General features: G+C 39.0%; 1 protein-coding gene across 1 annotated transcript in view; it reads right to left on the reverse strand.

The window, feature by feature from the left end:
- LOC139463731 (obg-like ATPase 1) overlaps positions 1-24,603 on the reverse strand; it is a 327,895-nt gene that overhangs the window by 76,347 nt on the left and 226,945 nt on the right. Inside the window, exons 9-10 of the mRNA XM_071244980.1 lie at positions 16,703-16,849; positions 12,850-12,946 (exon numbers count right to left, since the gene is read on the reverse strand). Coding sequence (XP_071101081.1) covers positions 12,850-12,946; positions 16,703-16,849 — 244 coding nt within the window. The remainder of the gene's footprint in view (positions 1-12,849; positions 12,947-16,702; positions 16,850-24,603) is intronic.

Genomic DNA, 24,603 nt, shown 5'->3' on the forward strand with positions numbered 1-24,603 from the left:
CTTGAGCTGCTTGACATTTTTTGTTCTTTGACTTTGGTCATTGGTCTCGTGGTTTGGCAGCCATTATGGATTCAAGGTTTCCACAGTGTTTTTGGGGTACCTGTCTTTAAACGCAAACAACTCCGAGTCCACTGCATGAAATGCTTTCAAACTTTTTGATTATTATCTCCATACATAACACATCAAACTTTAGTAGCCGATTTTGGAATTCATTTTTAGTTACGGACGTATTGAATTTTGATTTTGATCATTTTTTTCAACGAAATTTTCCTTTGAAGATCATATCTTGTAAGGTTCTCCACAGAAACTATTGCAAGTTTACATGAAGTTAGTGTGCCATATGCATCTCATTTATTGTTATTGGTTGTATGCTAAAAGTAACACCGCTTGGTGGTAATATTTGATTTATATTTGGGACACCCCTGGAACACGCCAATTTCGTAGCGGCGATTTCCGGTGACTATCTTTTGACAGAGTTGGCACAAGCCAATCTTTTATGGATTCGAACATGTTCGAGGTCGGAAATGGTTTTAGAACAGACCTGGACATCCTGGCACACGCCATTTTCCTTGCGACGATACCCTGCAAGTGGTGCCTACATTTGACGGATTTGGTTCAAGGAAACCCTTTGAGGATTCGAACATGGACGTTTGGGCACAGTGTTACTTGGAGCCCGCCATTGCTGCTTGCAGCTTTAATTATTATTATTATTAGGGCTCCAAGCCGAAAGGCTGTAGAGCCCTATTGAAATCGTTCGATTTAATATTATTATTAGGGCTCCAAGCCGAAAGGCTGTAGAGCCCTATTGTAATTGTTCGATTTATTATTATCATTATTATTATTTATTATTATTATTATTATTATTTATTATTCCGCCGATTTTTGTACCTGCCCTAGCAAAATAACCACTAGCTCGATTTTGTTCAAATTTTGTGCGTGTTTGTAGACCGTTGGGTACTAGTGCCCGCCAAAAAGCCAAGCCCATAGGCCCAAAGGCCAAGGGCAGATAACTGAAAAACAAGTATTTTTTGACGATATATTTTGCCCTGTTGCTCCACAACCGTTTGTCCGTTTACTTTGAAACCTTGCATGTATCTGCTGCTTGAGCTGCTTGACATTTTTTGTTCTTTGACTTTGGTCATTGGACACGTGGTTAGGCAACCATATTGGATTCATGGTTTTCAAAGGGTGTTTGGGGTACCTGTCTACAAATACTATCTCCTCTGAATCCACTGCATGAAAAGCTTTCAAACTTTCTGAGAATTGTCTCCATACAGAACACAACAAATCAGCATAGCCGTTTTTGGATATCTTTTGTAGTTGCGGCCATACTGGATTTTGATTTTTTATCATTTTTTTCACCGAAATTTTACCTTTAAGATCATAGCTTGTAAGGTTCTTAACAGAAACTATTGAAAGATTGCATGAAGTTTTGAGACTATATGTAGCTCATTTTGTGCTGGGTTGCATACTGAAAGCACCACTGCTTGGTGTGGTATTATTTGATTTAAGTAAAAAAATCAGACTTGAGTACAAATACTGAAGGAAGCGCCTCATAAATCTACCATACACCCCCATTCACTGGCTTTGCAGATATCCTAGCGTTCTCCACAGCCTTGTTCAATATTGTGTGTACTACCCTTGACGACCAGGATCAGAATTGGCCTTTTTCAACCGATGCTTGTCTCAAGAGGCAACTATGCTTGTCACAGGAGGCGACAAATGCGATTGGGTGGTCAGACTCGCTGGCTTGATTCTTCATTCCTCAATTGCCAATTGCTAGGGTACCTTATTTTTGACGGCGTTGTTTAAAGCAAACCATTTGCGGATTAGAATATGGTCGAGGTCGGAAATTGGTTAAGTACACTCTGGGAAACTGTGGCACACGCCAATTTGGTAATGTCCTGCAAACGGTGACTATCTTTTGACGGAGTTGGTACAAGCAAACTATATGCGGATTCGAACATGGTCGAAGTCAAACATGAGTTAAGAACACACTGGGACACGTGTGGTGATGTCTCACAAGCGGTTCATTACATTTGATGGCGTTGGTACAAGCAAACCATATGCGGATTCGAACATGGTCGAAGTCAAACATGAGTTAAGAACACCCTGGACACGTGTAGTGATGTCTCACAAGCGGTTTACTACATTTGATGGCGTTGGTACAACCAAACCATATGCGGATTCCAACATGGCCGAAGTCAAACATGGGTTAAGAAGACACTGGGACACATGTGGCGATGTCATGCAAGTGGTTCCTTACATTTGATGGCGTTGGTACAAACAAACCATTTGAGGATTCGAACATGGTCGAAGTTGGAAATTGGTTAAAACATCCTGGGACACCCAGGTCAATTTAGTAGTGGTGATGTCTCACAAGAGGTTCTTTACATTTGATGGCGTTGGTACAAGCAAACCATTTGGGGATTCGAACATTGTCAATGTCAAACATGGGTTAAGAAAACACTGGGACACGTGTGGTGATGTCTCACAAGCGGTTCATTACATTTGATGGCGTTGGTACAAGCAAACCATATGCAGATTCGAACATGGTCGAAGACAAATATGGGTTAAGAACACACTAGGACACGTGTGGTGATGTCTCGCAAGTGGTTCCAGACATTTGATGGCGTTGGTACAAACAAACCATATGCGGATTCGAACATGGTCGAAGTCAAACATGGGTTAAGAACACACTAGGACACATGGGGTGATGTCTCACAAGCGGTTCATTACATTTGATGGCGTTTGTACTAACAAAACATTTCAGGATTCGAACATGGTCGAAGTTGGAAATTGGTTAAAACATCCTGGGACACCAGGTCAATTTAGTAGTGGGGATGTCACACAAGAGGTTCTTTACATTTGACGGCGTTGGTACAGGTAAACCCTTTGAGGATTCGAATATATGATTCGAATATATGAACGAGGTTTAGCACTTTATCTCAGCAATGCGACAGGAACCCGGGGCCCGGACGAACGCAGAATGCTAATCCATTTGACTGGAGCCCAACTGACAAAGAAGTTACGGCCTGTTAAAGAGTCACCAAGCCGAAAGGCTGAAGAGTCCCAGTGTTAGCGTTTGATTTAATATTATTATTATTCCGCTGATTTTTGTACCAGAGCTAGAAAAATAACCACTCGCTCGATTTTGTTCACATTTTGTGTGTGTATGTGGACCGTTGGGTACTAGTGCCCGCCAAAAACCCAAGGCCGTAAGCTCAAAAGCCAAGGGCAGATAACTAAAAGAACAGAATATTTTGAAGATGTATTTCGCCCTATTGCTCAGCAACCGCTTATCCGATTACTTTGAAACCTTGCATGTATCTGCTGCTTGAGCTGCTTGACATTTTTTGTTCTTTGACTTTGGTCATTGGTCTCGTGGTTTGGCAGCCATTATGGATTCAAGGTTTCCACAGTGTTTTTGGGGTACCTGTCTTTAAACGCAAACAACTCCGAGTCCACAGCATGAAATGCTTTCAAACTTTTTGATAATTGTCTCCATACATAACACATCAAACTTTAGTAGCCGATTTTGGAATTCTTTTTTAGTTACGGCCGTATTGAATTTTGATTTTGATCATTTTTTTTCATTGAAATTTTACTATAAATATCACATCTTGTAAGGTTCTCCACAGAAACTATTGATTGTTTTACATGAAGTAAGTGTGCTATATGTACCTCATTTTTTGTTCCTTGACTTTGGTCATTGGTCTCGTGGTTTGGCAGCCATTATGGATTCAAGGTTTCCACAGTGTTTTTTGGGTACCTGTCTTTAAACGCAAACAACTCCGAGTCCACAGCATGAAATGCTTTCAAACTTTTTGTTAATTGTCTCCATACATAACACATCAAACTTTAGTAGGCAATTTTGGAATTCTTTTTTAGTTACGGCCGTGTTGAATTTTGATTTTGATCGTTTTTTTTCATTGAAATTTTACTATAAATATCACATCTTGTAAGGTTCTCCACAGAAACTATTGATTGTTTTACATGAAGTAAGTGTGCTATATGTACCTCATTTTTTGTTCTTTGACTTTGGTCATTGGTCACGTGGTTTGGCAGCCATTATGGATTCAAGGTTTCCGCAGTGTTTATTGGGTACCTGTCTTTAAAGGCAAACAACTCCGAGTCCACTGCATGAAATGCTTTCAAACTTTTTGATAATTGTCTCCATACATAACGCATCAAACTTTAATAGCCGATTTTGGAATTCTTTTTTAGTTACGGATTTTGATTTTGATCATTTTTTTCAACGAAATTTTGTAAGGTTCTCCACAGAAACTATTGCAAGTTTACATGAAGTTAGTGTGCAATATGCATCTCATTTATTGTTGTTGGTTGTATGCTAAAAGTAACACCGCTTGGTGGTAATATTTGATTTATATTTGGGACACCCCTGGAACACGCCAATTTCGTAGCGGCAATTTCCGGTGACTATCTTTTGACAGAGTTGGAACAAGCCAACCTTTTATGGATTCGAACATGTTCGAGGTCGGAAATGGTTTTAGAACAGACCTGGACACCCTGGCACACGCCATTTTCCTTGCGACGATACCCTGCAAGTGGTGCCTACATTTGACGGATTTGGTTCAAGGAAACCCTTTGAGGATTCGAACATGGACGTTTGGGCACAGTGTTTCTTGGAGCCCGCCATTGCTGCTTGCAGCTTTAATTATTAGGGCTTCGTGCCTGAAAGGCAGAAGACCTATTGTAATTACAAAGATTATTATTTATTATTCCGCCGTTTTTTGTACCATTGCTACAAAAGCCACCTGTAGCCAGAATCGCTCCAAAATCAACAGCAACATGGACACCAATGTGATGCAGTGCCCAGCAAAAACCCAAGGCCATAGGCCCAATGGCTAAGGGCAGATAACTCATCAAAGTTTCAACTTCAGCAGCAATAATCTTCGAAACTAATTGTCCAATGACTTCCAGATTTGCCATGCGGCAGCGCAATCAGATGCCCATCATTTTGTACTGCCGACCATGGTAGCTACAACGCACCGTTTGGCAGCCATATTGAATTCAAGCTTTTCCACATGCATTATCATGTGCTATTCTGGCAGCCTATCTCCTGACAAATCCAGAACACTAAACCGTTTGACTGTAGCTCAATTGAGAAGGATGTTACAACATTTTAAAGAGGGAACTCTTTGGCACCCGTCCATAAACTTGCCATATAGCAGAACCCTAAACATTAATATCTCGGGTAATACTGGGCCGATTTCGACCAAATTTCGTGTGTTTGTATACACTGGGCTTGTAAATAGCCATGTTTAATTCTAGCGACATAGAATTGAAGGCTACGGAAAGAAAATGAAACAGAATTCATCTATAACAACATACTTTAACCTATTGTACCTCACCGGACCATCCAATAGCTGTCAGACGAGGCACTCTTTAGAATACATGCAGTTCGATATTGATATGCATTCACAAAATCACAATACACCAAACTGTGATCTGACTCTGCGAATGTCATTTTGTGGGGAAAACAGTGATATTTTACGACACTTCAAACTTGTTCAGGAAAGACGATGAAAGAACCGTCCTTGCTCTTCGCGCTATACGCTATAGCATTGTCTGTAAACCTGTGGTGTAGGTTTGTCGATTTCATAAATAAGTACGTGGTCTATGGGTATAATTTTCAGTGAACTGCGAATGTGTTTATCCGCTATCGACTACCGAGATCACTTGTCATTCTCAGTGAAATAGAGTGTACATACTGAGGGTAAACAACGCAAGCAGAAACGGACTATAGAAATATATTTTAAGAAAGAAGTGAAAGAAGCTGCAGTAAAATATTGGCATAAGCCCCGTTCACCGCATTTCAATCAACTCAGAATATTAATGAACGTGCTAGGAAGGGCCTTTTCCAATAGGCATACTTATTTCTTGAATTAATACCGACCCCGTGCGGTCTGTGATGTGATTGTTGTGCCCTGTTTCCTGGTGAACTGCAACTGTGTTCTATCGCTATGGTTTACGGATGTCAGCAGAGACTTACTTTTAACGTTTGCAGAAACGGACTATAGAAATCAAGTGTCAACATGCTGATTCGGTTGTCCTTAAAAGTTGAATTCCCGGCACTAATGCAAGGTCGTGGGCTGACTGCCTGACCCCATTTGGCAATACACACCTTGACGATATAGTCTATCTGCTTCCCTAATTGAATAGGGATGGGTAAATTGGGGTACACTGGTGCGCGAGTCACGGTAACGATATGGCGAGACAATGGTAGCGCTATAGCGCGGAACTGACACCAGGCGATATCCTTAGTAAACTGTATTGTTTCCCAGGTCGTGTATAGGCTGTGTGGCCCCATCCTCCTCTCGACCAATACAAACTGTGAATATATAGTGCAAAGCGCCCAACATGGAGAAACGGACTATAGAAATCACGTGCCCGCATTTTGTCGGATTCGGCTATCACTGAACGTGGTATTCTCGGCAAGGCGACAAGGTGATTGTCTCGCGCGCGACAGAAGTGGCTTGATCATGTCATATCATATCTGCATTGTAGAAATTGGCGCGAATTCACAATACACACTCTCAATAGGGAAGCATCGTGAAATAAACCAAGAATTGCGCATGCATGTGATTGACTTCACAGCGTGTCAGTTTGCCTTTGACCCATGTGGATAGGTCAGTCGAGTGCATATTGGAGCTTGAGCCACGGTAAGGGAAAAGTGAGACAGCGGAAGCGCTGTAGCGGGTTAATGAAGTTGCGCGTGGGGGTCCGTCCTACAGGCAAAACATGACCTACATCTCGCCCGAGAACACCGCCTTCATAAATCATTTTCAGACTCTGGGATTTGAGGTGAGTTTGTGACTAAAAGTTTGATATCGCTGTACTCTCCGATAATTTTTCTATCTTTTCACGTACTTGTCATAATTTCATTACAACAACTTAAGGCAATAACAGACCGATTTTACGTTCACTTCATGTTTCGACGTAAGCAATTTCTATAGTCTGTTTCTGTATGGACTTTCCAGTTGTGTGAAAAACGCATAACAGAACCAGATAACTTGTACGACAGAATGCATGGATCTAATGCAGTATTTCCATGTATAAACAGTTTACCCATGGGCCATTTCAAACAAACTCGGATCAGCAATGTCTGATCTGTTTATGTTTTGATTGTTAAGAGTTGGTGAGTTACCATTGATGGTAAACTTAGATAGAAGATGCGGTATAGAGTACTGTAATAGGCAGTGCAGATTTTCTAATTTACAGGAAATATAAGATGAGTTTTATTTTATGCTTTTCTGTCCATGTTACAGATATTTAAGAAATAAATATTACCAATTTATTACTCTTCCAATCCTACTTTATTTAAATATAATACACTATTATCTTAACGGCACTAGTATTGTAACTAATTGTGTTAAGTATATATTGGAAACAATGTCCATCTCGATTGATAATGATTGCAACATGTAATTCTGAAGGTAGTATTTAGTGATAAGCCGATCAGGTCCCAAAGTTGAATTACCTTTTAAGTTTAGTTGTGGCCCGTTGAATGATTCAGTTTTCTAAGATAGTATATGCACCTTTCTGGTTGATATCTGTCAGCTTCGGCTTTACAAGTAGTGAACATAATAAGGTCAGATAGTAATAGCTGTCAATATTTTCGAGACAGTGTGGAGCTTGACTTTAACGAGAACACAAAGTCGTCAATAGCCCCGCCATTTTCAATATATGCAAAAAATCACAACATAGTATATATGTAAACAATGAACAAACACAAATCCAATGACGTGAGTTGGAAATGATGGTACTTTTCAATACATTAATTTGCATTTGATAGCAATGTTACATATAATATTTGCAAAACCCTCAATTCTTATTCCATGAGAAAATAGAATATATAAAGAATGCCTGAACTTATATATGTGGCTTTGTTTGCTTATCATGACTGTATTGTTACTTTGTCACCCAGTTTTGATTTAGTCAACCCTGCTAAAAAGCATAGGTTTCAGGGGAACTTATTTTAACCATGAATCCAAAAAGGGCTGTATGGTATGTGATATGCTTATACATTTCCATCTTGGAATATTGAATCACAAATACAACATGTGACCGTGGAAACGCAAACAAATACAAACATAGAAACTCCCTCTATAGCATTAGGCACTAATTTAGAGTATTCCTGACGTGTATCCAAAGATTCATGGCTAGAAACAGACTGCGCCGGGTACATTACGTTGTTGCCCATGTAGTGCATGACAGCCCACACACTATTCTCGGCTACAGCTGTTGATACTGGCGGTCAGTGCGGTCTTCAATTGTCAAGGGGGCAAATAGAGTTACCACATTTAAAAATGCCAAACATGGAACATCGCCAAAACGGAGAATTTTTTTCTCACTCAAAACGGACCACTTAAATATGATTTTGCTAATAAAGACCATATAATAATCAGATACAGTAGTGCACATATCCTCCTTGATACCAGAAGTGACTTATAAGACAACTGGAAATGCTTCATTACCTACGGCCATTAAGAACTCGGTTTCATTGTTCTAGTTCTCTGTGTATCCCAAGTGGGATATTGTGAATGGACTTCCTCGAATGTAAACCAGGATCCGCTACTACCAAGCAGTATCGCACGAAGCCCGACATCGCTGCTTGCAGCTATATTTATTATTATTATCTATTATTTATTATTCCGCCGAATTTTGTACCTGCAATAGCAAAATAACCACTGGCTCGATTTTGTTCAATTTTTTTGTGTGTTTGTAGACCGTTGGGTACTAGTGCCCGCCAAAAAGCCAAAGCCGTAGGACCAAAGGCCAAGGGCAGATAACTAAAAAACAAGTATTTTTTGACGATATATTTTGCCCTGCTGCTCCACAACCGTTTGTCTGTTAATTTTCAAACCTTGCATGTATCTGCTGCTTCAGTTCTTTGATATTTTTTGTTCTTTGACTTTGGTCATTAATCACGTGGTTTGGCAGCCATATTGGATTCAAGGTTTTCACAGGGTTTTTTGGGTACCTGTCTTCAAATACTATCTCCTCTGAATCCACTGCATGAAATGCTTTCAAACATTCTGAGAATTGTCTCCATACAGAACACAACAAATTAGCATAGCGTTTTTCGATATCTTTTTTAGTTGCGGCCATAGTGGATTTTGATTTTCATAATTTTTTTCACCCAAATTTTACTTTAAAGATCATATTTTGTAAGGTTCTCCACAGAAACTATTGAAAGTTTGCATGAAGTTTTGATACTATATGTACCTCATTTTTTTCTGGGTTGCATACTGAAAGCACCACCGCTTGGTGGTATTACTTGATTTTAGTAAAAAATATTGAGTACAAATTGACTTGAGTACAAATACTGAAGGAAGCGCCTCATAAATCTACTATAAACCCCCATTCACTGGCTTTGCAGATACTCAAGCGTTCTCCACAGTCTTGTTCAATATTATGTCTACTACCCTTGCCGACCAGAGTTAGAATTGGCCTTTTTCAACCGATGTTTGTCTTAAGAGGTAACTATGCTTGTCACAGGAGGCGACTAATCCGATCGGGTGGTCAGACTTGCTGACTTGATTCTTCATTTCTCAATTGCCAATTGCTGCGGAACCTTATTTTTGACGGCGTTGTTAAAAGCAAACCATTTGCTGATTAGAATATGGGAAACTGTGGCACACGCCAATTTGGTAGCAGCAATGTCCTGCAAACGGTGACTATCTTTTGACGGAGTTGGTACAACCAAACCATGTGAGGATTCGAACATGGTCGAAGTCAAACTTGGGTTAAGAATACACTGGGACACATGTCATGATGTCTCACAAGCGGTTTATTACATTGAACGGCGTTGGTACAACCAAACCATTTGAGGATTCGAACATGGTCGAAGTCAAACATGGGTTAAGAACACACTGGGACACGTGTGGTGATGTCTCACAAGCGGTTCATTACATTTGATGGCGTTGGTACAAGCAAACCATATGCAGATTCGAACATGGTCGAAGACAAATATGGGTTAAGAACACACTAGGACACGTGTGGTGATGTCTCGCAAGTGGTTCCAGACATTTGATGGCATTGGTACAACCAAACCATTTGAGGATTCAAACATGGTCGAAGTTGGAAATTGGTTAAAACATCCTGGGACACCCAGGCACATGTCAGATTAGCAGTGGTGATGTCTCACAAGAGGTTCTTTACATTTGACGGCGTTGGTACAGGTAAACCCTTTGAGGATTCGAATATGTGAACGAGGTGGGGAACAGGTTTAGCACTTTATCTCAGCAATGCGACAGGAACCCGGGGCCCGGACAAACCCAGAACGCTAATCTGTTTGACTGGAGCCCAACTGACAAAGAAGTTATAGCCTGTTAAAGAGTCACCAAGCTGAAAGGCTGAAAAGCCCCAGTGTTATCGTTTGATTTAATATTATCATTATTCCGCCGATTTTTGTACCAGAGCTAGCAAAATAACCACTGGCTCGATTTTGTTCACATTTTGTATGTGTATGAAGACCGTTGGGTACTAGTGCCCGCCAAAAACCCAAGGCCGTAGGCCCAAAGGCCAAGGGCAGATAACTAAAAATCAAGACTTTTTTAAAGAAGTATTTCACCCTATTGCTCCGCAACCACTTAACTGATTACTTTGAAAACTTGCATGTATCTGCTGCTTGAGCTGCTTGACATTTTTTGTTCTTTGACTTTGGTCATTGGTCACATGGTTTGGCAGCCATATTGGATTCAGGGTTTTCACAGGGTCTTTTGGGTACCTGTCTTCAAATGCAAACAACTCCGGGTCCACTGCATGGAATGCTTCCCAATTTTCTGAGAATTGTCTCCACACACAACACAGCAAACCCTAATAGACGTTTTTGGACATCTGTTTTAGTTGCAGTTGTATTGGATTTTGATTTTGATAAAAAAAAATACCAAAAGTTTACTTTAACGATCATATCTTGTTAGCTTGTTGACAGAAACTATTGCAAGTTTACATGAAGTTAGTGTATCATATGCATCTTCTGTTCTTGGGTGCATGGAAAGAGTAACAACACTTGGTGGTAATATTTGATTAAAATTTTGGACACCCCTGGAACACGCCAATGTCCTGCAAACGGTGACTATCTTTTGACAGAGTTGGTACAAACAAACCCTTTGAGGATTCGAACATGTTTGATGTCGGAAATGGGTTTAGAACAGACTTAGCACACGCCAATTTCGTAGCGGCAATACCCTGCAAGTTGTGCCTACATGTGACGAATTTGGTACAAGGAAACATGTGAAAAACAAGTATTTTTTGACGATATATTTCGCCCTGCTGCTCCACAACCGTTTGTCTGTTTAATTTCAAACCTTGCATGCATCTGCTTCTGCTTCTGCTTCAGTTCCTTGACATTGTTTGTTCTTTGACTTTGGTCATTGGTCACGTGGTTTGGCAGCCCACAGAGTTTTTGGGGTACCTGTCTTCAAATCCTATCTCCTCTGAATCATCTGCATGAAATTATTTCAAACTTTCTGAGAATTGTCTCCATACATATCACATCAAATTCTGTTAGCCGATTTTGGATATCTTTTTTAGTTGCAGCCATATTGGATTCAAAGTTTTCACAGTGTCTTTTGAGTACCTGTCTTCAAATCATATCTCCTTATGATCCACTGCATGAAATGCATCCAAACTTTCAAAGTGTCTCCTTACATAACCCTTCAAACTCTGTTAGCTGTTTTTGGATATCTTTCTTAGTGACGGCGCTATTGGATTTTGATTTTGATGATTTTTTTCACTGATTTTTTACTTTATACAAAGATCATATCTTGTAAGGTTCTCCACAGAAACTATTGAAAGTTGACATGAAGTAAGTCGGACATATGTGCCTCATCTTTTGTTCTTGGTTGCATGCTAAAAGTAACACCGCTTGGTGGTAATATTGACAAAATACCGAATACATCGCTCAGAAAACCTAGGGTTATCTCCCTTTGACCGTCAAGTGTCTTTTGCTGTATGTATAATACCCTTGAAGATGAGGGTTAGAATTGGTCTTCAGCAACCCATGCTTGTCTTAAGAGGCGATTATCGGGATTCGTACATTGTCTGGGTGGTAAATGGGTTTAGAACACTCTGGTTAACTCTGGCACATGCCAATTTCATAGCGGTGATGTCATGCAAACGGTGACTATTTGTTGACGGAGTTGGTACAGGCAAACCCTTTGAGGATTCGAACATGAGGATTCGAGGTCAGAAATGGGTTAAGAACTCACTGGGACACATGTGGTGATGTCTCGCAAGCAGTTCCTTACGTTTGACGAAGTTGGTACAAGCAAACCATATACAGATTCGAACATGGACGGCATCTGAAATGGATTCAGAACATCCCAGGACGTTCTGGGACACGTCAATGTCGCAGCGGCGATGTCTTGCAAGCGTTTCCTTGCTTTTGATGGCGTCGGTACAAACAAACCATTCGGGGATTCGAACCGAACATGGACGAGGTTGGAAACAGGTTCGGCACTTTATCTGAGCATTGCGACAGAAACCCGAGGTCCTGGCAAACTCAGAATGCTAATCCGTTTGACTGTAGCTCAATTGATAAAGAAGTTATAGCCTGTTAAAGAGTCAAAAAGCCGAAAGGCTGAAGAGCCCCAGGGCCAGTGTTATCGTTTGATCTAATATTATTATTATTCCGCCGATTTTTGTACCAGAGCTAGTAAAATAACCACTGCAATGTCAGAGAGAGGGAAGGAAAGTTCTCCTAACTATCCTGTTGCTAAGCCTATGCTAATGGTGGTACAAACCAGTACAGTTGGCAACATTCAATCATTTTCAGCATGCACATTCTGGATATGGCAAGTTTATTCATAATGAAGTTACCTGTATGGTCCATGCTTTGACTTCATCTTTGCCAGATGTAAAGAAATAGATGAGATTAAGAGACTTGTATCCTGTCACTATTATTTTCTCCAGAGCACTGCAAAATTAATGGCATATAATGGTAGAACATTGTCACAAATATTTTGAAATATAACTCAAAATAACACCACAGCATAATGTAGCACATCAAGCAAAATATTCTTTTCTGCCATGGCCCTGTAGCTCACCTGGATATGTAAAGACAAGCACTTAACAAAAGTGCTGTCACCACTGATATTTGAACATAATCTGCATGCATACTGATGACTAACATCTTCCATTAAAATCTAAGGATTAGAACATCAACTGATGACAATAATAAGCGCCAAGATCAGAGAGGTGATGGAGGAATGGGTTAGGCCAATAAACAAAATAATTGGTTTGGGATCGGATGGCTCCAGCATTATCACCGGCATCAGAAGTGGTGTTTAAGTGTTTGATTGTGCTTAGTACATGTACACTGCATTGCACATCATGTGGCCCTGGCGGCGTCACAGTGTGCAGCTAAACTATCAAAGTGCATATTGGATTACCTGACAACAATCAATGATGTGTATAAACTGTACCAGTATTCTGCAACACTGTACGACAGATTAATAGAACTTTCTACAGTTTTGGACAAAACAGAATTCTCCAGTGTCAAATAGCCCTGTGGTTGTCACTGATTCAAGGTGTTACATCTACAAGAACTAATTGGTTAGCATTAGTCATTGAAATAGAGGAAGAGGCAGTCCAGCATAACAACACAGTTGCGGCGAATCTTACCAAAAACTGAAAAAGGTTTTCATGTGCTGCAGCTATGTACATGTTGTTCTGCTGTACATTGAAAACTTGTCATCATCTTTCAAAAGGACAAGCTGAACCTAGCTTTGATACAGCCTATGGTGGATTCAACCATTGGATGCCTACAAGCTTTACTGGATGAAACTGGTACACATGCAAAGCATCTGGAGGAGAATGAAGTTGATAGCAAATTTTGTAGTGTCAAGTTGACGATTGCTGATCACCTTTCAAGCCAAACTAGTGGGTTTTATTGAAGACTTGATTCAAACATTTAACAATCGTTTTCGTGCCAAAAGTCTTAGTGTCTTGCAGTCACTGGACATTGCACCGAATCCCTTAAAGTACCTACAGGCACTTCAAGTCCTCACTGCTCATGGAGGGGAATCCCTCAACATACCATATTTTCTTGAGTATAGTGTGCACCCAAGTATCATGCACACCCCCCCTTCTGGCGAATTTATATCGCAGTCTATAGAGTGACCCCACATATAAGGCGACCCCCCTGTAAAAGCCTTTCAAATCAAAGCTAATTTATATAACCTGTCTACAAAGCAAATCGGAATGAAGCACGTCACAAGCACAAACACAATCCCTACATTTGCAATAAAAACATGTTTGTCTTCTGCAGAAAAATATTACATTGTTTCCCTTCAGCGATCAGGGAAACGAACAGATCAATACAAATTTCAAAGTTGAGATAAAAAAACAACTAGGCATGATCATTTACCGATTAAATTGTATTTCCTGTTCTGATAGGCATTGTTTTATACACAGGATTACCTACTGTATTTTCTCGTAAACTAAGCTGGAAACAGCAATCAGCTGTACACATGTTTTCTTGGAATCTACCGGTGATTCGTTAAAACTTACCAAATGATATAACTTAAAGCATTTTGATGCAAGGATCGGGAAAAATTGTATCTGAAACTACTTTTTTAATCAGGATTAATATATTCCAATATCATGTTATTTTAGTTGCAGCTTTTACTAAATATATTTAAAATAATAATAACCCTAAGCGAAGTACTTTGGTGCAGCTGATCGCTGTTGCCAGTTATTTTTTTTTCACATGGAACAATTTGACCAGTCACCGTTGAGGCTCCCGAGCACATGATCGCGAGAACAATATGTTGACAGAGTTGTCAAATTACAACAACTCTGACTTTTAACAAGTCAAAGTATGTCATTTATGATATATGTATCCATTCTCTGTCAACTAAAGTTTGTTTCAAGGCGTCAATTGCGGTAATCTGACCGTGGTTGCTCTTAATAACGGTGAGTTGTGCAGTCTTCTGATCGCTTCATACATGATTTCACCGAAGTTAATTAAAACAATATTAAAAGGAATTTTGAACAAAACAAGAGTTTGCCACTAACGTGGCTATATCCCCCGCCCCTGTTGCAGAACTTACGACATGATTAAATCTAAACAAACCTTAACCTTTTTTAACCGAGGTGGAACTTGTCATGGATTGTAATTGTAAAAATAAGAAGAGTTTGGAACCTAAGTCCATCTTGCTGCCATGGAAACGTAAAAAAATAAAAAATTCTAAAAATTCTAAATAGCAAAAGGCACCAGTTCAGCATGTACCTGACAAACCTGCAAAGTCTGATGAAAAAATATTGAACGGTTTATGAGTTATGCTCCGGAAACGAAACATGACGGACGGACGTAAGGACGTACGGACAGACGTTCAGACGGAACCCGTTTCTATATCCCCGCCAACTTTGTTGGGCAAGGGATAATTAATGAAATAAGTTACAAACATGAGTCCGGATATACAATGAACACTTTTTATAACCAGACAGTGTAACTGGAACATTACATTGCATACTCCAGTATGGATTTGTTGAATGGTATTTCTGGTGTTACATGCTCACAGTGTCTTTGCATAGGGGGGAAAAAACCATGAAAACTCATTATGGCGTGAATAAGGCGCACCCCCTTCTACACAGCTGTGGGGTTTTTTTGGAAAAAAGTGTGCACTATACTAAAGAAAATATGGTACTTCTGATTCACTTCAGCCCAGTCATTGGTTCAGACAATAATGACACAGCACATCTACTTGATCTAGATTGTTCCAAAAGAGATTTCCAGCAATTCAAGCGAGCTGTAGCTTGCCTTGGCACTGTTACTTTTGAAAACGCATGCCAGGTCCTGATCAACAAATATGCTGACAGACTCCCTGACTTTGAAGCACTGGCTACCATTGCGATCACAATTCCAGTAAACATCATACCTGCAGAGCGCAGGTTCAGCGTTCAGAGCGGAATCCACATAGCCTCATGATTCTGAATATGCATGCTGCTGATCATGAAATAAATTAACAAGAAAGAGAAATATATTTTTTTTAAATGAGAAACTTGTGACTGCATGTACATTGGACTCTGAAGGAATTAATACCAGGTAATTTTCAAACATTTTTTTGCATTTGTTCAAAGTAGGGATTTGCCAAAATTGGGGGAACTGGTAAATATTAGAGTTGGTTGATTGGTCCAGTGTTTTTTGAGGATATGAGGTTTATAACGGACAGGGACAAACAGGCCAAAACATTATCTCACTTGACTTTTAGACAGATAAATTACTTACTACTCGTTTAATGCTTTTATCAGTAAAATATCACAAAATGTTTTGTAATTAGCACTTCATGTCCACGGCTCCAAATCGCCACTGCAAACATGTCTACAGTTTTTCTCTTGAACATGATCTGAAATACTATCTCTTCCTCTTTTCACTATCACCAACAGTATCGTAGAAGTCCCAGCCCGACTTTGTGATGGGCACCCAACAGCTCAAGGCTGTATGACACTTGAAACTATATGTGTCATCAAAGGTTTCAGAACGTTTCCTTATACTTGTTGAATCCTGCAACTCACACATATACCAAATGTCCACACATTTTAAACAAAAATGGATGCATAATGGCCATAAATAGTTTTTCAATATGGCTGGCTTGATTTACATAGGCTACTCTGTGTCTCAACAGACATTGGGAAAAGCATGTAGGTATTATTTGTGACATAAACCTACCTTTGGGTGTTACGCTCCTTGAGTAAGGCTTCTTTGGCTTCATTATCTTCGCCCATGTCTGCCAGTCTTAATTCCAAAGCACCACTGAACAGGATGACTGTTGCTCCAGGGTCATTTGCATCAATCCATTCTTTGATTCCCAATAACCTACGAAGATTCATATATATTCACATGATCATGAGCTATGGATCTCAACAAACTTTTATCTATATACTATCATATAAGTAACAGAAAGTTCAAATCTACTATTGGTCACATCCATAACGATAACATCAGAATTCAGAAGTGTAAAAGTGCCAAAAATGCAAAGGATTACGAACCTCTGTGAAATTAATGATGTAGCCTCATCATCGCCTTTTCAGATTGTTTTGAGATAATTATTATGGAGACATATCCTTAACTGAAATTTTACTATAAGTCATTTTAAGTTCTGCAAATTGAGTAAAATCCTGTAAATTTATGTCCTATTGAAGGATGATCCCATTTGGTTCAAGCATAAATGATTACACTTTCAATTTAAGCTTGTCATGCCGATTGCAGTGACGATTTTCATTTTTAACACAAATATAATTAAGAAATATATTTTGATTTTATGAAGGTAATCGAGAATTCACGTCATTGGTGTCCCCATGTTATTTTGAAAAGTTGGCAAGGTTTGAACCCATAGAACCCACCCTGGTCAATGAGCTCCAACATACAAATCGGAGACCAAAATACCAATTGCAGTGACCTGTTTGTCATCTCCATTATTTCTACATGAACATGAAGTGATTATGTTGCCACAGTGATGATTTATAAAGGTCAATAATGTTGCCTAGTACATTCAGATACTTCTTATCCAGGTTTAGTAATAATTTCATGAACATCAAAATAGTGCCCCAGCTATGCAGCTGACCTGGATAGGTAGTCAACAGTTTAAGATGTCAACAAAGACACACTATCCACAAACTAGATGCAGATTATTGGGGAGGTGGGAGGGAGTACTTTTCTATGTAAACAGACGTAGGTCCCTCATTACCGTATTCGACGTAATAAGCGCCCAGGGCGCTCTCCAAATTAGAAATAGTGGGCTCTTATTAGAATATTACTTTGGTGGAAAAAACAGAGTTGAAAGATAAATTTTGTGGTTTATGCTGACAGCCTGAAATGTTTATGTACGACAGATATATTTTTCCAGAATTTAATTGCCCATAATTCAGGGTACATATAACACACGAATGCGTATTATAAGCGAATAAATAAGTCTTGTGTACATTGATCAATCGGAAGGGGTGCTAGCTGGGATTGTGCACTAGCCAATATGTAAGCAATTATCGCCGTGGACGCTTATTAGATAGGGGCGCTTATTATGTCAAATACGGTATACCTTTTGGATTCTTTTGTCTAACAAGATCGCTTCAAACACTAATATTATTTTTTCATTGAACTGAATAAGCTCAAAAGAAGACTAGATTTGAATGGATGACATAAATCAAGCAAATATGTGATAAACTTCCATGGAACTATTTTTCCAGAATAGAACATCTATGGCGTCAATTCGAGTTCTGATGTCACTTCTGCTGTTTATGTAGTTAACTTATGGTTCTTATGAAGTCACTTACAGTTGCTCCGACTTCAAGCATAAATCTAGCCATTATCATTTGGCCTGTCCTACATAATGATCAATAGGTACAATGATCTATCGGGGCTTCTGGTGTCGGACTCTAACCACATGTTATGAGATCCTTACTGGCAGCTGGAAACAACCCATTCAACATAGTACATTGACAGTAGCGTGATTACGTTGTCAATCAAGCAGAGGCATACAGAACTGTCACAAAGTCACAACAGAGAATGCTCTACTAATCCCTGTCATCAGCAGCTCATCTAGCCTTGGTAAGACTCAAACACACACATTATAATAATCCATTTTTAAAATCAAACAGGTAAGGATTACATTCTAATTCTAGTTCTACTGGGTGCAACTTCTATTTCAAACGAATGACATTGCCTTAGCCTCCATGTTATGACTTTTGTAAAACCAAGGGACATAACTCCCATGGAATATTTGGGATGGATGACGTCAAGAGAAAAGCAACTCTCTGCGTTAATATCGTTCGCTCAAAACAATTAAAGTTTGGTGTTTAAATGGATGATTTTGTATCTGTCAATATAAGGATTGAAGTTGTATTTGTTGATGCTCATCAGCTGATGAAGACATTGCCCCACTTCACGACCATAGCCTTGGTGATATCCTTGTCTGAATTTGTCCTGTAATAAGTCTCGTCAGATTGAAAAATATCTGCCACCATCGGAATAGTTACATCGTATTCTTACAATCCTCATCTTTGTTTCCACTGACAGAACTTGTCCCATCTGTTGTCATGGATAATCACCAATTATAACTGGGATTATTGATGTACTAAATGTCTGATCGCGGCTGACAAAAAGATCTTAAAGTAAAGGTAGAAGGAGAGGGTATTCCCTGAGCAGTGGGAAGCCATGTCCGAATCTCGGCCATACCAGGCCTATAAGGATGACCAGGCAAACTGTGTCCTCCCATTCCCGTAGAACCTTGTCAGGGAGATACCAGGATCGGAAAGTCCCAGTATCTGTGAGTGTACATCTCTGTATACTGCTTCTTCTAGCTTGAATGAAGTTGTGTGATCATAGTGAAGAACAACTAGACGTGAAGTGAAATGAGGTTTGACGCATATCATTCAGACTGTCTAAATCAATTAATTGCAGGATACTGTCGGAACATTAAAATTAAGTAATCTTTCACCCTTTTTCAAATAAGGTGGCAGAGGTACATCTGTTGATTCGACGGCAGCATCAGAAGAATCTGGCACAGGTAAAGTGACTTTTCAAATGAAAGATGACCAAAATAACAGCAGGATTTTGGGGAACAACTACTCAAGATAATGTTTGTGGTTAAAATAACGGCACAGGTAAAATTGTTGTTGATACTCTATTGTGTGCAATGTTGAGGTTCTACTACACCAAATCAGTACCAGTTTGGAGAGTGCGGTTTTCGTAGGGAGCCTTCAGTGCAGATCGAGAGATATCTGCAGGCTGTGATTGGAGGATATTCTGTAAGATTTTTATGTCTTTCAAATGTACATCCATCCAGTTATTAAAACTGACCATGTTTTTCTATATTTAGTACTGTCTTTTTCAACATGATGACTTATGCTGAATGTGACCACAGCTATTTTCAAGTAGGTGACATTTGGTGCGAAACTGGGGGTGGTGTGTTTAGCTTCCGGTACTCGGAAAAGGAGCTGGCTAAGCTAGTCATTTTTATTTTTTTTATTGCTGCTCTAAGGCCAAACTGTGCACACACGTACAGGTAATAGCTGTTGAATGCTTAGTTATTTAAAAAAAAAATCATAACGTTACTATAGAAGTCTATGGGAAAACATTTGGTTGTGTGTAACCTGTAGGGTGAGTGCACATTTCAGTAATTCATACTTTACATGCTTTTCTGTTTATATTTCACCATGGATACACCATGGAGGCAAATTTAAAAATAATGACAGTAAAGTTGGGGACATTTTGGGTTGAATGGAGCATTTGGATGGGCTGGAAATGAATTTTGCTTCGTATTGTGGTCGAACTCAGCACGAACCCCCCAGGGTACCTCTGTCCAACAAGCCCTCCTCCTGCCTTCTGAATTTGTTGAAACTGATGAATTTGACAACAAATTAGGATAAAGTCACCACTGCCACAACAATTTCTGCCTTGTGTCAATCGCTTGCCAGTCAAGTTACGCGATGCCGTTATCTTGAGTATGAAGCATGTACACTGCTGACAGCAGAATATGTCAAACATCCCCTTATTTATAGTAAACAATGTAACATACCAATATGTCTTTCTGTTAGGTGCTCTTGTGTGAATGAATGATGCTATTTTTCTATTAAGTTTCTTAAAACAGACTTATTTTTCACTCATATGACTTTCAAATAATTATTTTGTCCCCTCAAGAACTGACTCCTGGCAGTTATATCCAAACTGGTTTGCCATTTGATATTGTCTGAACACTGTTTTCAGCTTTTCACATGCCTGATGTTGACTGGGGAGGTATATGTGCACTCATGCAGAAGAAGTAGGAGTTTCGACATCGAATTTGGCATTTGGAGAAGCTGATCCGAAGTCCGGTGTTGGCAGTGTGTGATCGACAACCCTTGTTTTGCCTCGCTGCGCTTTATTACCTTGTAGAAGTTGTGGAACTTGGACATGTAGGTACAGTAAGTACATTTAAGAACCCCAGTCCACTTGAGGCCCCTCTGTTGCTCACTATCAAGTGCCATAATAAGATCACCCTCATGCACTAGACATTTCTGACAGTGCTCCCTTAATGCCTTACTGTGCAGTTTTTTAGTTTGCAAACATGAAGTAAGGGCTATACACCAGTCCCAGAACCTGCTTAGATGAAAATAATATCCACTGGCTCTTTTGGAATGTAACATTATGGTTCTGAAATCATCTGTAAAGAATGTGATAGTGTTCGACAAAACTAAATTATCTCCCCTGTTTAGTAAAATGCATTGTATCTTTCATTCCCCTATAAACCCATAAATTATTGGAGAGAAACACTATTTTAAGCTGGTATTGCATGACACTGTTAATTGTGAATAAAAAGAATTACATTTATGTCAGGATAAGCTGTACATTTTAAAAATTATATGGAATTTTAACTTTGTTTCATTGAAACTGGCAAATAACTGAAATAAGCAAGTTTAGCCACCTTGAAACATTAAACAGTAAGAATGTTTGATGCCCTGTGAGTATTTTAAAGTCTTAAATAAATAAATCAATAGAGTTATGTGTAATTTCCTTCCATGTTGTGGTTTCAAAAAGCTTTTTTCTACTTGAGGGTCCATTTCAATTTCTCGGCTTTAATAGGCGGTATGGTTCACTGGTCAGTGTTTGAGATTGCTGTTAACAATGCACCCCTTTACTTCCTATTTTCTGGTAAAGTTCATTATCCAGCCTTACATATATGATGAATTTAAAGCTGCTTAATGTGTCCCTTGCTTATTGTTGGCCTGAATTCCATGCTCTCTGTCCAAGTTTGAGATTTTTTTCTGATTCCTTTCCATGTGTACTTATGTCACCAGCCTATATCATAGATGATTATACTTTTGATTTTTGGAGTATATGAAAGCGCAAACATTTGTGATAGCCCCTCCATAGATGATTTACCAAATGCTGACAGCCATTTGAGTGTTTAATTATATAAACAATGGATGGTGTAAGTTCGAGCAATCTCAAACAATATCAATCGCATCATGTCATGAGTGTCAAAACCATATTCCATGAATGTAGCAGACTCTGCTATGTTCTGATGATGTCAGCAAAGGAAGGCAAACAACAGACCACTACTCAATTTTTAATATGTATTGTAACTGGTTTTGAGGTTTAAAGATTTGTTCAATTTTTTTAGTCGAAAAAATATTTTAGGGTGATATGATCTATGCAGCCTCAATCATTTATAGAATTGACCCCTGACCACCATCTTTTATGAAATATAAATGAACTTCCATGGTCAGTGCATGAAGGTAAAAACTTCTTTATTAATACATAAATACCTTTTGTAAGACATCGAAGTGTACATGAAGTGTACATCATTAAACTCTCACAACTCTTTCTGTGCATCAAAACTATGTATTCTGGTGCCATATAGACATGCTGGATAGGAACAAGTAGTGAAGTTTAATCCAATTTCCATTTTTTTTCTGAGAAGCTACACATATATACAATATATAAATCACAGATTTGACAAGTGCAAATATATTCTGATTTGTCTACAGGTTCTACTACACCAAATCAGTACCAGTTTGGAGAGTGCGGTTTTCGTAGGGAGCCTTCAGTGCAGATCGAGAGATATCTGCAGACTGTGATTGGAGGATATTCTGTAAGATTTTTATGTCTTTCAAATGTACATCCATCCAGTTATTAAAACTGACCATGTTTTTCTATATTTAGTACTGTCTTTTTCAACATGATGACTTATGCTGAATGTGACCACAGCTATTTTCAAGTAGGTGACATTTGGTGCGAAACTGGGGGTGGTGTGTTTAGCTTCCGGTACTCGGAAAAGGAGCTGGCTAAGCTAGTCATTTTTATTTTTTTTATTGCTGCTCTAAGGCCAAACTGTGCACACACGTACAGGTAATAGCTGTTGAATGCTTAGTTATTTAAAAAAAAATCATAACGTTACTATAGAAGTCTATGGGAAAACATTTGGTTGTGTGTAACCTTGAGTCTGGGGAGTTCCATCATCATGTAAAGAATCATAATATTACATAGCAGTTGTTTTATCAGTCTACATCAATCTGTGCTCTGCAAATATAATAACAAATATTAGACATTACAATTGAATTAGATGAACAACTGTGTAGAAATACCTGAAACATGATTTAAGCAGCAAGATTAGAGTAACAAGATACTTTTTTATTAAAAATTCAATTCATTACAAAATTTAACATCAATTAATGTTTTGTGAAAACGCCCCCTACAAAAGATCTGTGGCTCCCTGTACTAAAGCTAAGGAGTAAATCCTGCATAGTGAGGCACAGTGTGGCATCCCACTGATGAACTGACTGTTACATATCAGGATCCTTACAAAGTAAAATGGCAATGAAAGAAGAGGCCAACTTCTTTTTCATGGCGATGTTGTTGTACATAAGATTTCAGTCCTATGTTTGAAAGGGAAACAAACATTTCCGCCAGTTAAGTCAACATAGGAAGTCACGTTTATATAATTCCCCTGTATTCCCCTATAATTCGGGTGTGCGGTGTCAAATGGGGATGTCCCCATTTAAGATAATATCGGAAAACAAATTCCACACCATTTTTTTACCACCATGTAATGTACTTCTGTATTGGGATAAGTGTCCCCATTTCATGCTATTGTTGCAGACCAAGATATACACCAAAATATCTTGGGGATACACACATTACCTGGTTCCTCATCTAGCTACGGACAAAACATATTCACATATATCTGGGGTAAAATAGGTCTTCAGCAACCCATGCTTGCCATAAAAGGCAACTATGCTTGTAGTAGGAGGCGACTCATGGCATTGGGTGGTCAGGCTTGCTGAGTTGGTTGATGCATGTCATTGTATCTCAACTGCGTAAATCGAAGCTCATGATGTCAATCACTGGATTGTCTGGTCCAGACTCAATTATTTACAGACCTCCATCACAAAGCTGGAACATCGCTGAGTGCAGCCTTAAATAAACAAACAAACAAACACAGGTGGTTGTTGTACATTAGATTTCAGTCATATGTTTGAAAGGGTATCAAGGGGTTACGTCAACCTGGGAACTTATGCTTATATGATTTCACTGGTGTACAACATTTTTGTTTTGCTGCGAATAGGATATTGTATTTTGCAAATTTGTATTGTCAAGAGGTAATATGTTTGCATTATTGCTTTATAACTTTTATATTGCTTTAAAACCAATTGAGACACAGTGTTGGTTAGTCTCATGTTTCAATCAATTACCACTTACTCATTCTGAAACAAAGCCGTAAAGTTTTAATGCATAATCTAAACATTAATGCCATACTTTTTTTAAACCTCACCGGATGTAACATTACCACAGTGTATAGTAAGCAATCTATTTTTAATCTCCAACCAGTTCTTTGGTTTTGGCACGGAATAATTGACGCGCTTGTTGCCTCCCCTGTTCTATGAACTTTTTTTTCTCATCTTCGCTAATACCACTGGTCTTACGAGATTTTGATCGAATCTCCTGCTTCATTGCGTTGTATTTGGTGAGTTCTGACAACACTAAACGAAACTCATCCTCAGATATCTTACAATCGACCATTGCTGTCGAAATATGATCCTCAATGCTGTTCAACTTTGCTTTGGCGAGTATCCGAATACTATCGTGTTTTAATG

This window comes from Haliotis cracherodii, unplaced genomic scaffold (assembly GCF_022045235.1).
Source record: "Haliotis cracherodii isolate W230 unplaced genomic scaffold, xgHalCrac1.p SCAF_16, whole genome shotgun sequence".
NCBI classification, from domain to species: Eukaryota; Metazoa; Mollusca; class Gastropoda; order Lepetellida; family Haliotidae; genus Haliotis; species Haliotis cracherodii.